Genomic DNA, 15,000 nt, shown 5'->3' on the forward strand with positions numbered 1-15,000 from the left:
GCTGTTCATATTCAAAGACACTTAGGACACAGAGCCGGACCGACATCCCGCGCCCGTCAACCAATCACCGTCGGCTGCGGCTCGGGACGGCCCGACGATGATTGGCTGACAGGCGCGAGATGCCTGGTCCGACTCTCCGTTTAAGGTGTCCGAAATGTCTCTGAATATGAGCGTAAGTTCCAGAACCGGCGGTCACTCTCAGACCTCACTTTTTTACGATCCACCTAGAATCATCTAAAATGCGAGATTCTCTGGCCGAAAGCTCAATTATTCACATCTCCACTACGAGTCACTTTCGATCTTAAAACATAGTCACACTAATTGAGTAGAAATTGAATAACGCGCTCGCATGTGTGGTGTGTGTCTGGGGGGGGGGGGATGTATGTGCGTGGGTGTGTATGTGTGTGGTGTGTATGTGTGTGGTGTGTATGTGTGTGGTGTGTATGTGTGTGTGCGTGTGCGTGTGCGTGTGTTTGTGTGTGTGTGTGTGTGTGTGTGTGTGTGTGTGTGTGTGGTGTGTGTGTGTGTGTGTGTGTGTGTGTGTTTTATTCTCCCAAATATGTCCTGCCATCAGTTGTGCTAACACTGTATACGAAACTCCCGTCTACTAAAACAAAAAAGTTAGCCACTTCAATATTCAACGAAGTATTCCCGATTCGATGTGGTCATGAGCGGTTCCCGTTTTCTAGCGATCAGCTGTTTTTGACAGTGTTGGGTATGGGCATTGGGCACTGACAACGGGGCGGTAACGACGAAAAAAGTCCTCTGTAGGTGGAGGTATGCTAGAAGGGCACTTCTGTGGCTATTTATGGTAAGCATATTGATCTGTAGAAGTGGTAAGCATAAAGATCTGTAGAAGTTAAGTGTATTTTAAATAAGAAAGATGGTATAAATGCAAAGTGCTCATATCCTAGACATACGGTAGTGTTTGTTTGTCGAGACGGCTGTTCCGACAATGGGAAAGCAGTCACAATATTTAGTATTTTAATATCACCCTATTTACTATCTTTCTTGGTCTCTCATTTATTGATATTTATAATAAACGAAGGACACTCCTCGGTTTACCAAAGTTTATTGTAAATATTGGACAGAAATGATAATGATGAAAATAACGACTTAGGAATGAAAATGATGTTTGTTAACGAAAGTGACGCATCCTCCAGAGACAAAGTCCCAAAACCAGGGTATCATTTGAACCCAAAATCTAAACCCAACCTTTCCCCTACCTTCTGTTTATTATTTAGACGGGGCATGTCTCCTGTAACCCCCCCCCCACTCTCTCTCTCTCTATCTATCTATCTATCTATCTATCTATCTATCTATCTCTTCATTAGCACTTGGAGAAAACGCGACATAAGAACTCTAGCTGTGAGGGTACTGTGGATTTAGTCCCTTGGGCGGTGACATGCAGCGGATATTTTCATTTCGCGGTAAATATGAGGTCGCTGCACCTGTACCTGTCTCGTTCATGACTTTTTTTTATGATATATAATGGCAGTGTCCATTTTCGGAAAATTTTTCCGTGCATGTCAACCAGGATTGCAGTAAAATAAGTGTACGGAGTGGTTACCTTGACGAAAACTAAGACACTTTTCATCTTTGGCAAAAAGTGTGCAAATCGAAAATAAGGGAGATATAGGACAGACAAGAGAGAAGATCGCCCCTTCATTTTCTAAGTACTTGTATTGCTACGCGCTTGTGAGAACGAATATTTTGTAATTATCAGCGTCCGTTTTCTTGAATTCATGTATGTAATGCGTTATTTTACTTTTATTATACTTCATTTACGTGATTTGGTAAGTATTTATGCTACTCTGTTCAATAACCTTGTGCGCCTGCGCGTTTTGCCACCGGGAGATTTGACAGGCCAGCAGCGCTATTACGTCGAGAAACGCCGGTGAAAAAAAAATTCATTTCCAGTGCTGCGTCGATTCCGGGTCATTTTTAAAGCCCTTTTGTGGATATAAGGACAAATAGACATTAGTCTCTATCAGAGCCTGATATTTGAACCCATCCAGTGCCGCAAATACCGAAAAAAGTGATTAGAAACCAAGCAACTGTGACCGTATACGGAAGCGAAGAAACGTTCGGTGTTTCGCGATATAAAGGTATGTGATTTTATCCTGGGTTTCCAGGAGGCGTAGCCCCTTGGCTAGGCGCATATATTACCACGGGGGTCCAGGGGGCGTAGCCCCCTGGCTAGGCGAATATGTTTCCACTGGGGTCCAGGGGTGTAGCTAGGACCCCCAGGCTTGGGAATATATGGATCGTAGTGTATAAATCTCACAGGATTAAGGTTAGGTTGGTTTATTGGTTAGCACGCAAAGTACGATTACCACGGGGGATCTGGATTATGTGAAATCCCGTAGATTTTTACTGAACGATGGGTTTGGTTTTCGTAGATTCTTTTTTCGAAAGTTGGCGTGTCGGTGCGTAGACTTTGAAAGTTGGCTGCAACGTCCGTAGAGTTTCATTGTCCGATTTTAAGCGTTTTTTTGTGCTTGTTTTACATATTTCTGTTCTCTCTTCTTCTTATGTCAGCCTGTTTTACCCCACAGTTTTCCTGATCTACTCCATGCCCTCCCCTGCAATCGGGGCTTATCAAATCACATCTAGATTGTCGGCTGGAGACTGCAACAGAAATGCTCATCAGATTCGTTCTCATCACACGAAAACAAATCAAATGAATAAATATTGTCGGGGAAACCCCGTTTTCATTTTCAAAAAATTAAACCAAATTACCTTTTTTCCCCTCTCTGGGAAACTTAAATCGCTTGATTTGTACTGATACTTCATTTAGCCTCAATCAATCTGTATCATTTTTAGTATCTCCATAAATCGATAGAACTTGTTACGAAACACTGTATGCGTACTATCCATTAACATGAACATTAAAACCATCGAATCGCTATTCATCATATAAAACTTATATGCTTAGTACCTGCTTGCGGGTTAATTGTTAATCACTGCACAACGATTTGTATTCATTACAAAGTGCTGACATATATTATATACATACATTACAGTGACATATACATACATTACACTGGCAGTCAGTTACTAAGAGGGTTATTATTTCGTGCCATCTCTCTCTCTTTCTCTCCTCAGTTTCTCTCTCTCTCTCTCTCCTCCTCTCTTCTCTCTCTCTCTCGTCTCTCCTCTCTCTCCCCCTCATCTCTCCTCTCTCTCTCTCCTCTTCTTCTTCTTCTCTCTCTCTCTCTTCTGTCTCTCTCTCTCTCTTCTGTCTCTCTCTCTCTCTCTTCTGTCTCTCTCTTTCTTTCCTCTCTCCCTCTCTCTTTCTCTCTCCCTCTCTCTCTCTCCCTCTCTCTCTCCTCCTCTCTCTCTCCCTCCCTCCCTCCCTCCCTCCCTCCCCCCCTCCCCCCCTCCCTCCCCCCTCCCTCCCTCCCTCCCCCCCCTCTCTCTCTCCTCTCCTCCTCCTCTCTCTCCTTCCCTCTCTCTCTCTCTCTGTACTAGCCCCCCGGGGCTAGTCAGTGGAAACGGGGTGGGCCTCTCCCGGGGGGCCCGGCGGTTCGCCCCCCGCCCGGCCGAAAATTGAAACTGTCCCCCGGGAGGTTCTGCTGTGGTTTGCACCAGGGCGGGCAAGGATCGGTTCAGCCGAGTCAGCAGCAGCTGACACGGAAAGGACTGGGTTCCCGAGTCAAGCACTGACCACGGGGGAAAATCAACAGACATATGTCACAAAAAATATCCATTGTATAAAATGGAATCCAAAAAAACAACAAACTTTTCTCTCTCTCTCTCCCCCCTCTCTTTTTTCTCTCCCCCCTCTTTTCTCCTCTCCCCCCCCTCTCTCTCTCTCCCCTCTCTCCTCTCCTCTTCTTCTCTCCTTCTTCTCTCTCTCTCTCTCTTCTTCTCTCTCTCTCTCTTTCCTCCTCCTCTCCCCTCTTCCTCCCCCTCTCTCTTTCCTCCTTTCTCTTTCTCTGCCCCCTCTTCTTTCTCTCCTCTCTCCCTCCCCTCCCCCTCTCCTCTCTCTCTCTCTCCTCTCTCCTCTCTCTCTCTCTCTCCCCCCTCCTCCCCCCTTTCTTTTCTCTCTCTTCCTCTTTCTTCTTCTTCTTCTTCTTTTTCTCTTTTTTTTTTTCTCACTTTCTCTCTTTGTCTTTCTTTCAATTTCTCTCTCTTTCTTTTTCTCTCTCCTTCTTTTTTTCTCTCTCTCCTTCTTTTTTTCCTTTTTTCTCTCCTTCTTTCTCTCTCTCCTTCTTTCTCTCTCTCCTTCTTTCTCTCTCTCTCTCTCTCTCTCTCTCCGCTCCTCTCTCTCTCTCTCTCTCTCTCTTTCCTCCCCTTCTCTCTTTTTTCTTCTCTCTCTCTCTTTCTCTCTCTCTCTCCCTTTTCTCTCCTCTCTTTTCCCCTCTCTCTCTCTCTTTTTCTCGCTCTCCTCCCCTCTCTCCCCTCTCTCTCTCTCTCTTTTCTTTCTCTTTATTTCTTTCTCCCCTTTCTTTCCCCCTCCCCCCCCCCTCCCTTCCTCCCTCCCTCCCTTTTCCCCCCTCTCTCCTCCACCTAAAAAATCCCACACAAACACACGTACAAAAAAATAAAACCCTTTCGACTCATACTTAAAACAAAAACTGCCTATTATTTTTTTCCCCGGATCAAGCTTAAATTTAATATTTTAAAAAAAAAAACGTAACCCCAAAAGTCACCAGCTGATACGCATCCAGTCCGCTGTGACGTCACGACCGGATTCGCCTGGATACCCTCGGCTGCGACTTACAAGAACGTAAACAAATGCTCCGCGTTATGGCTGATTCCGAGGTCGCCAAGGCACTTCTTAGTGTCATTGAGCGAGTAAATGTCGCTACCAAGGCGAGAAATCCCGTAAGTTAGTCCATGTGGTTCTGTTTATTGGTGTTTTGGAAATGTATGTTATTGTTTAGCGTGTGATAGGAGGGAAACGTTGTATTTGGCCGGGGCAAGGACAAAGTTTGGGGATCGGGTGTTATCTAATCTTAGGGGAAAACTTTTTTCTTAAAATTCTATTTTTGGGGGTTTGGGCACGCAGGGCACTAAAAAAAGGGATGGAAAGGAGGGAAAAAGGGGACGAAAAAAAAGGGGAAAATTGGGAAAAAAATTGGTTTTAAAAGGGAATTTTCATAGTATTGATTGATTTATTTTTCTCTGTGTGTATGTTGTCATTGTTGGGTTTTTAATACTGTGGATATTATCAGAAAATAATATGTAGTCCCCTCTCTCTCCTTCTCTCTCACTCACTCACTCACTCACTCACCCTGTAGTGAAATGGATACGTTATCTTTATGCCTCACATACCAAAAAGCCATGTGTGCCTCTTTTAAAATAACTCCACGTCCTCAGCTGCCCCCAAACGGTCTACACCGTGACAATTGTAATTCCCTTAGAACCGCTAATCCCACCCTCATTGTTTGTAAAAAATTTCCCCTGACGTTTTCTCATGCTGTGTGTCAATTTATGTGTTTTTTATACTCAAATATTCATCAAAAATGCTTATTCCAATCACTAAATATTTATCGCATCTTTTTTGATTTTCAAAATGTTTTTAGTTTTTTGAATAATCCGCAATTTTTCCCCTTTCATAAACCTTTTTTACTTGTAAACACCAAACTCTCTTCTTAACACAACTGTTATAAGGACCCTTGTTCCCACCACGAAACCCCATGTCCATATGTATCAAAATTTTTTGTTCATTCAAATTCTTTCTGTTTTTCTTAGTGTTTAAAAACTAATTGTTCATAGAAATTTCGGAGCGTTAAGACAACCCTCGTTGCCAGCAAGTGGTAGGTCGGGACGTTTCTGCCTCCCCGGCAGGTCTCCCTGCCTTGCCCGTCCTGCTCCAATACTCTCGCGAATAAGTTTGAAACCACGACAACTTTAACTCCTACAAACCCTTTAAAAACAAACCAGAGAACCAGAGTACCCCCCTTGGGGACCTCTCGTCTCGCGTCCCCACCGCCCACACCTTTTACAAGTGGGTCGGGCTGGATTACCTCCCCTTATCTTTTAAACAGTGCCATCCCGTGGGATCATCACTCCCACTATTATTACATTGGGCCGCCCTGGGATCTACACCCCCTTAAAAATTATACCCCCCCCCACCCCTCTCTCCTCTCCCTCCTTTTCTTTTTCCCCCCTCTCCCTCTCTTCTCTCCTCTCTCCCTCTCTCTCTCCCCTCTCTCTCTCTCTCTCCCTTCTCTCTCTCTCTTCTCCTTTCTCTCTCTTCTCTCTTCTCCCCTCCTCTCCTCTCCTCTCTCTTTTCCCCTCTCCCTTCTTTCCCCTTTCTCTCTCTCTCTTCTCCTCTCTCTCTCTCTCTCTCTCTTTTTCTTCTCCTCTCTCTCTCTCTCCCTCTCTCTCGTCTCTCTTCTCTCCCTCTTTCTCGTCTCTCTTCTCTCTCTCTCTCTCTCTCCTCTTCCCCTCTCTCTCTCTCCCCCACCCCCCCCCCCCCCCCCTTCTCTTCTCCATCTCTCCTCCTCTCTCTTTTATTCTTCTCACTCTCTCTCTCTCTCTTCCCTTCTTCTCTCTTCTCTCTTCTCCATCTCTCTCTCTCTCTCTCTTCCCTCTCTCTCTCTCTCTCTCCCCTCCCCTCCCTCCTTCTCTCTTTTCCCTCTCTTTTCTTTTCTCTTCTTCTCTTTTCTTCTCTTTCTCTCTCTTCCCATCTCTCTCCTCTCTCTTCCCATCTCTCTCTCTCTCTCTTCTCCATCTCTCTCTCTCCTCTCTTCTCCTTCTCTCTCTCTCCTTCTCCCTCTCTCTCTTCTCTCTCTTCTCCTCTCTCTCTCTCTCTCTCTCCTCTCTCTCTCTCCCCCTCTCTTCTCTCTCTCTCTCTCTCTCTCTCTCTCTCTCTCTTCTCTCCCCCTCTTTCTTCTCCTCCCCCTCTCTCTCTCTCCCTTTTCTCCCCTCTCTCTCTCTCTCTCCTCTCTCTCTCTCTCCCCCTCGTTTTCCTCTCTCTCTCTCTCTCTTCTCCTCTTCCCTTTTTCTCTCTCTCTTCTCCTCTCTCTTCTCCTCTCTCTCTCTCTCTCTTCTCCTTTTCTCTCCTTCTCTCTCTTCTCCATCTCTCTCTCTCTCTCTCTCTCTTTCCTCTCTCTCTCTCTCTCTCTCTCTCTTCTCTTTCCTCTTCCCCTCCTCTTTTCTCTCTCTCTCCTCTCCTTCCTCTCTCTCTCTTCCTCTTTCCTCTTTATCTCTCTCTCTTCTCCTCTCTCCCTCTTCCTCTTCTCCTCTCTCTCTCTCTCTCTCTTTTCTCCTCTTCTCCTCTCTCTCCTCTCCTCTCTTTCTCTCTCTCTCTCCCTCTCTCTCTCTCTCTCTTCCCCTCCTCTCTCCTCTCTCTCTTCTCCTCTCTCTTCTCTCTCTCTCCCCCCTCTCCTCTTCTTCTCTCCCCTCTCTCTCTCTATCTCCTCTCTCTTCTCTTCTCCCTCTCCCCCCCCCCCCCTCTCTCCTCCTTTTCTCTCCCCTCCCTCTCTCTCTCTCTCTCTCTCTCTCTCTTTCTGGTGCTACCTTTCTCTCCTCCCTCTCTCTCTCTCTTTCTCTCTCCTCTCTTTTTCCTTTCTTTTCTTTTTTTCCGCTTTCCCCTTTTCCCTCTTCTCTCTTTTTTTTTTCCCCCCTTTCCTTTTTTCTTCCCTTTTTTTTTTTTTTTGGTTTCTTCCCTCTTTCTTTTTTTGTTTTGGGTTTTTCCTTTCCCCCCTTTGGTTTTTTCTTCCCAAAAAATTTTTTTTTTTACCCTGTTTTTTTCCCTTTTTTTTGTCCCAAAAATTTTCCCTTGGTTCTTTCCCCTTTTTTTGCCTTTTCCCCCTTTTTTTGGGGGTTTGGGTTATCTTTCCCTTTTCCCTTTTTTTTTTTAGTCTTTTTTTTTTTTTTAATTTTTTTTGTGGTTTTGGGAAATGTTTTTTCCCCATCAAAGTTATTTTTATTTTTTTGTTAGAATTTAGATAATTTTAAATACGAGTTAAATTTTTTTTCAATATTTTTTTTTTTCCTTTATAATTTTAAATTTTTTTCTAATGTTATTTTTTTGTAACAAAAATTTGTAAAAAGGGTTAAAATTTTTAAAATTTTTGTTTTTGAGGGCACCTTTTTCAAACCCGCCATTATTTTTTTTTAGGAAAAAAAAATTTTTTGCGATTTTTCACAAAAAAAAAAGGAGAAAAAAAAAAATTTTTTTTTTTTTTGTTTTTCCCAGAAATTGGTTTGAAAAAAGCCCCAAAAGGCAAATGGATGAAAAAAAAAAGAAAAGGTCTGAACGTTCTCTCTCTCTCTCTCTCTCTCTCTCTTCTCTCTCTCTCTCTCTCTCTTCTCCTCTCTCTCTCTCATCTCTCCTCTCTCTCTCTCTCTCTCTCTCTCTCTCTCTCTCTCTGTCTTTCAAATGTCTTGATTCGTGATTTTTATTCCTCTGTGTTCTATCACCATGCTTCTCTAATCCGTTAGTAATTGGTAGATATATAAGATACCCAGACAGGCTTTCAGAACTTTTTTCTTGCAATTATGTTGGTTTTTGTTCAGACCTTCATCAAGTGAAAACTTGTACTAATTCAGTATTTTTAGTAAGTCAAAAGAGATGTAGATAAACTATGGATCTACTAGAATACACATTGTAAAGGTTTGTTGGCCTTTGCCAGGGCAGCCAAGATGCAGGGGCCAGTGGCAGGCATAAATATCTAAGCTAACATTTACCCTGTATGTGAATAATTCCAGTCATCTAATACTGTTGTGTGACATGTAATATTTCTCAAGGCTTTGAATGTGGACATAAAGTGAAAAAGGAAAAGTTGACATCACAGCATCAAATTTAATTAAGAATATTGCATTTGTAGAAAAGGAATGAATGAGAATGAATATCTTCACAATACAAGATGAGTAACATTGTCTGTTGCAATATATTTTGGTAGGTATTCAATATTTTCTCCTTGTAGTGCTAATTTGAAATGTTTTGTGTGTGGTTCTTACTTGTTACCTTTTTTTGATAACCTAAATATCTATAAGACTTCATTAACTAGGTTTATTTCTACATGTAATGTTAGTTTTATTCATCTGTAGATTTTTTTGAAGGGTCATTCATCATGTACGAGGTTAGCTTTATCAAACATGCTTTAACATCACATATTTTTTAGATTTCATTGTGAAATATTTGAAACATTTTCTGCATGAGACTGCTTTCTTTACCTTTTCTGTACTTAAATATTTGGGTCATATGATTATATTTATTTTTGTTTTTGCAGGAAATTGCAGCCTTGTGCAAACAGCCCAGGCTAGTGGCAGTCAGCAAGACTAAACCAAAGGAAATGATTCTAGAAGCATATTCAGCAGGACAAAGACACTTTGGAGAGAATTATGTCCAAGAGTTGGTTGAGAAAGGACATGATGAAGAGGTAGGAAGCTTTTCTGTACACGTTTTCTGATTTTTATACTTTGCTTTACTAACAATACAATGTTTTATTAACTGATTATCTATTAACAGAAAAACAGGGCATCTGTGCATGGCATCAGATAATCCCTGTTGGTTTTCAAAGATTGATATCTAATAGCTGTTTGATTTCTCATGTAGTTCAAAGTTTACTCAACTATAAATTTAGTGTTAAGTGTGCTTAATTACAAAACCGTATAAAGTCTCGATAATGAGTTTTAAAGCAATGAATCTAAAACATTCACAGATAATAGAGAAATGTCCTGAGATTAAATGGCACATGATCGGACACCTGCAGAGCAATAAAGTGAACAAGGTATGTTTGAAACAAATTGTACAAGATATTATCAGTGAAATAATGCTTATGGTTACTATTTTGTTGGGGAATATGTTTTGTTTTCTTATGCTCATCATGTAGCAGTGAAGAATATTAACAACTTTCCCTCTTAATTATAAAATCATTCTTTACAGGTTATTGGAATTCCAAATTTAGAATGTGTTGAGACGGTTGACACAGCCAAGTTAGCAACAACGCTTAATAATGCTGTCCAGAAACACAACTTGGACAAAAAATTAAAAGTGTTTGTTCAAGTTAATACTAGTGGAGAAGAACGTAAGTGAATTGTCTAAGTATGTTTACATACCTATGTTGGTGTGTGGGTGGGTGTCCGTGTCTGTGTCTATCCAGTCGTCAGAAAATCATTAAGTAATCTTTAATGTAGTAATCATTGGTGTCTTTGGTAATATTTTTGAAACTATATTTGGTTATTGTTCCAGTAGACGTATGTTTACACTGATAGTTATTTTACATCAAACTATTTCTTAAAGGTATTTAACCCAGTCGGTCCGTATGGCAAGACTACAATGCCATGCCCAATGTAGTACAAGTTTATTTATTTTATTTACAAATAGATGGTCCTACAAGTGCTTAGTAACCAAGAAGTCTGTTATCAGTCATACTTATCTCACCTGTTTACCCTTTTCCTCGACTTTTGGAAAGGGTCTTTTGCATTATTTCATTGTCTTAAATGTTATCGAGATTTTAATAACACTTTAATTATCAAAACATCAATAACAGTAATAACAGTATTGATGTCCACTGTATTAAAGAGAAAAACACATTTTCCCGCCAATTCAAGAAACGGAAATCAGGATTGGTTACTGATAGACTTCTTGCTGGCTGAGCACATTTCATAAAAAATTACGGGGGACAGAACATAAATCCCAGGTAGTTGAGTTAATTAAGCATATAATGATAAAAAGCCCCATTATTATTAGAATATTGGTCTTGCCGATGATTTATGCCAGTTTGATAGAGGCAAAAGGTTTAAGTGAGAATGAACAACTTCAGTTATTTTTATTAAAAACTTTATCTCTCCTTACCAGTTGACTATATTCTCTTGTTTCTACATTAAGGAATCCATCATTACAGAAAAGAGTGGTGTTCACCCTGACAATGTTAATGAGTTGGTGGACCACGTTACAAAGAATTGTCCGCACCTGAACCTTCTTGGACTCATGACCATTGGGGCTTTTGACCATGATCTCTCTCAGGGACCAAATCCAGATTTCCAGGTAGGAGAATGATAGAAGGAATTGGCCTTTTTTTGTGTTATATAGAGAATGTTTGATTTACCATAGCTTGTGTTTAAGATGTTTTAATTTTCACTGTTAACTCATTGTCACTGGAAGAAGACCTGATGAAGAGTAAAATTTATTCTATAGCATGATACTTTGCCTCAATGCTGCAATGATCCTTTGTCACAGTGCTTCAACGATTATTTATTGATCTATTTTTAGGATAACTACTTAACAATCCCTCGTGGGTGATTTTAATTTTGTGTAGTTTCAAATACCATTAAATGGGTTGCATTGCTTTCATAAGGAATCCGTAATATCACAACTTATTTTTCAGACTTTGTTGAAAACCAGAGCTACAGTTTGTGAGACCCAGTGTATAGAACCACAGGATGTAGAATTATCTATGGGGATGTCAAATGACTTTGAACATGCTGTAAGTATTCAAATATGCTTATTAAAGGTACTTAAATGTGTTTCTTAGAAGTGAACTTGTGACTCTGTATGATTTCAGTTTGATTGACAGGGCTGCCAGTGTGATACTAGGGATGTATAGAACAAGGAGTAGAATACTATGGGGATGTAAAGGGATAAAGGCGTAGTATAAATATATGATATATTAAGTATAAAAATAGGAGTAGAGGAGAGAATGGACGATATAGAGTAGAGTGTGCGAGTATGAGATATAAAATATATATATAGGAGAATAAAGATATAGATATAGATATATAAGATATAGAGAATAGAATATAGAGATATATATATAGGAGGAATGAGATAGTAATAGATAATAAAATATATATGATAGATATATATATATATATATAATATAATATAGATATATATATAATATATAAATATATATATATATGTGTGTGTAGTGTAGATTGTGAGTATTATTATGATATATATATATAATAGATATAGAAGTATATAAGATATATAGATAATGAATAGTATGAGTATAAGTATATATATGTATGATATAGATATAGATATGTATAGATATATATATCTAATAAGTATATGATATATATATATATATATTTGAATATATCTATTTATATATGTATATATATAGTGATATATATATTTATATATATATAGATATAGATATGATATAATATTATGTGTATATAGATATAGATATATATAGGTGTATAAGTATATTACGATATATATGATATGATATATATATAGAAATGATATATATAGAGTAGAGAATATAGATATGAAATAATAAAAATACATATATATATACATGGATAATAATATAATACATAATATAATGAATATATAATATAGAAAATATATATACATATATAGATATATTATAGATAATAATATATAGAGAGAGAGAGAGGAGAGAGAGAGAGAGAGAGAATCGATATATATATGAGAATATAATAGATATAGAATAGATATACTATATAGAGTATAATATACTAGTAATATCATATAATATTAGATATAAATATAGTATAGTAATTATAATATAATATTAGTATATAATATGTGATAAGTATTAATATATATATATATTATATATAATAATATATATATATATATATAATATATATATAATTATATGGTATATATATATATATTTGTATTATATATATTATAATTTATTATATATATATGTATATAATATGTATATATAATATATTTATATATATTATATATAGTATATATATATATATATATATATTAATATATATGTGTGTAGTATTGTGTTTGTTATATATTATATATATAATATATATCAATATGTATATATATATAGAATTATAACATATATATATAATATAATATGATATATATATATATATATATATTATATATGAATATATATATAATATTATATATCTATATGTTATATATTATATGATATATATATATATATATATAATATATATATACATAATTATATACATATATCTTATACAATATATATACATATATATAATATATATACATATATATATTATAATATATATTATATATAGAGAGAGGAGAGAGATATACATATACATATACATATATATATATATATATATATATATATGATATATTATGATAATATATATATATATTATAGTATATATAGTATTATATATGTATATATATATATGTATATATTATATATTATTATATAGTATATATATGTATTATATATATATATATATATATATATATATATTATATATATATATATTATATTATATTTATTTTATATATGTATGTGTATATATATATAATGTATGGTATATATATATATATATGTATGTGTATATATATATGTGAAAGAGTTCACTTATCTTGGAGCTGTTTTAACTAATACATATGATGATTCACCGGAGATAAAAAGAAGAATTACCATTGCCAAAAGCGCCACAATTGCTCTCAATAACATCTGGAAAGACCGAAGCATTACCTTACGGAAAAAAGCTGGGTTTTTGAACTCATTAGTTTTCCCAATTGCATCATAGGTTCTGAGTGTTGGGTGTTGAAGTAGATAGACAAGAAAAAGATCAATAGTTTTGAAATGTGGGTTACAGACGAGTACTGCGTATTAGCTGGACAGAGAAGAAGACGAATGATGAAGTGCTGAGAAAAATAAATTGTAAAGACCGACTGTTCGACATCTTGAATAAGAGGAAATTAAAGTTTATTGGTCATGTAATGAGAAGTAAAAGTATTGAGAAAAACTTGCTGACAGGGATGGTATAGGAAACAGAGGAAAAGGCAAACCCAAGACAAGACGAGCGACAATATCAAAGTATTTGCGGGCTGTCGATGGATAAGTGGAAGAAAAGCGTAAGATCGGTTAGTGGCGAAGGATGGTGGAGAGGGCCACGTGCCAACAAAGAGCATACGTTATGATTTATTTATGTATATATATCTTTTTAGAAAAAAATATAAGAAATTATAGAAAAAAAAAAAAAAAAATAAAAAAATAAAGAGGAAAGAAAAGAAAAAGAAAGAGGAAAAAGAAAAAAAAAATAATAGAAAAAAGGAAAAAAAAGGAAAAAAAAGAATAAAAAAGAGATTAAAAAAAGGAAAAAGAAATAATATGAGGGGGAAAATTTGGAGGGGGGAAACAAAAGTTTTAAGATAAAAAAAAAAAAAAACAAAAAAAGGGGTAATTTTAAAATGGGGGAAAAAAAGGTAGGTAAAAAAGAGGAATAAAAAGGGGGGGAAAAATAAATTTGGGAAAGAGTTCTTTTTAAAAAGGGGAAAAAAAGGGGTTTTTGGAGTAAAAAGAAAATATTGAAAAAAAGCTAAAACCCAAAAAAAGAAAAGGGGCAACCAGGACAAACCGGGGAAAACCAATTCCCCAAAGGGAAATTTCGGGGGGGGGTAAAGGAAAAAGGGGAAAAAGAAAAGGGTAAAAGGGGTTGGGGGAAGGGGAGGTGGAAAAGGGTAGGTGCTAAAAAAAAGAAAAACCGAGTTAAATTTAAAAAGAAAAAAAAAATTTAAAAAAAAAAAAAATTTTAAAAAATAAGGGGGAAAAAAAGGGATAAAAAAAAAAAAAAAATGAAAAAAAATAAAAAAAAAACAAAAAAATAAAAAAAAAAAAAAAAAAAAAAAACCAAAAAAAAAATTTTAAATAATAAAAAAATAAAAAAATTATAAAATTAAAAACACACAACATAAATAAAATATATTTAGAATATAAAAGAAAAATATAAAAATATATTTATTTAAAAAATAAAAATTTTTATAAAATCATAAAATTTAAATATTATATTTTTTTTATATATTTTTATATATATATATATATTTTTGTGTTATATATAATATATATTATAATATATCTATATATATTATTATATATATATATATTTTATTTAATAGAAAATAAAAATTTATTATGGTATTAATATATATATATAAAAATAGTATATATATATTATATTTAAAATTATATAAAATATATCTATAAATTAAAATATATATATTAAATTTAATTTATATTTTTTGGGATAATATAAAAATATATATATTTATATATATAAATATAATATTTAAATATTTTT

At 36.0% G+C, this 15,000-nt stretch overlaps 1 protein-coding gene across 2 annotated transcripts in view; it reads left to right on the forward strand.

Moving 5' to 3' along the window:
* Nucleotides 1–679: 679 nt before the first annotated feature.
* The window catches only part of LOC119574138 (pyridoxal phosphate homeostasis protein-like), a 29,899-nt gene continuing 15,578 nt past the window's right edge, over nt 680–15,000 (forward strand). Inside the window, exons 1-6 of one of the 2 annotated variants that reach the window (XM_037921224.1) lie at nt 680–811; nt 9,195–9,344; nt 9,627–9,695; nt 9,851–9,992; nt 10,812–10,954; nt 11,295–11,393. In XM_037921224.1, the coding sequence (XP_037777152.1) occupies nt 809–811; nt 9,195–9,344; nt 9,627–9,695; nt 9,851–9,992; nt 10,812–10,954; nt 11,295–11,393 (606 nt within the window). In that variant the 5' untranslated portion in view covers nt 680–808. Of the gene's footprint in view, nt 812–4,633; nt 4,834–9,194; nt 9,345–9,626; nt 9,696–9,850; nt 9,993–10,811; nt 10,955–11,294; nt 11,394–15,000 lie in introns of those variants that run through there. The other variant, XM_037921222.1, reaches the window with a different exon arrangement.

Source organism: Penaeus monodon, chromosome 6 (assembly GCF_015228065.2).
Source record: "Penaeus monodon isolate SGIC_2016 chromosome 6, NSTDA_Pmon_1, whole genome shotgun sequence".
In the NCBI taxonomy this organism is placed as follows: Eukaryota; Metazoa; Arthropoda; class Malacostraca; order Decapoda; family Penaeidae; genus Penaeus; species Penaeus monodon.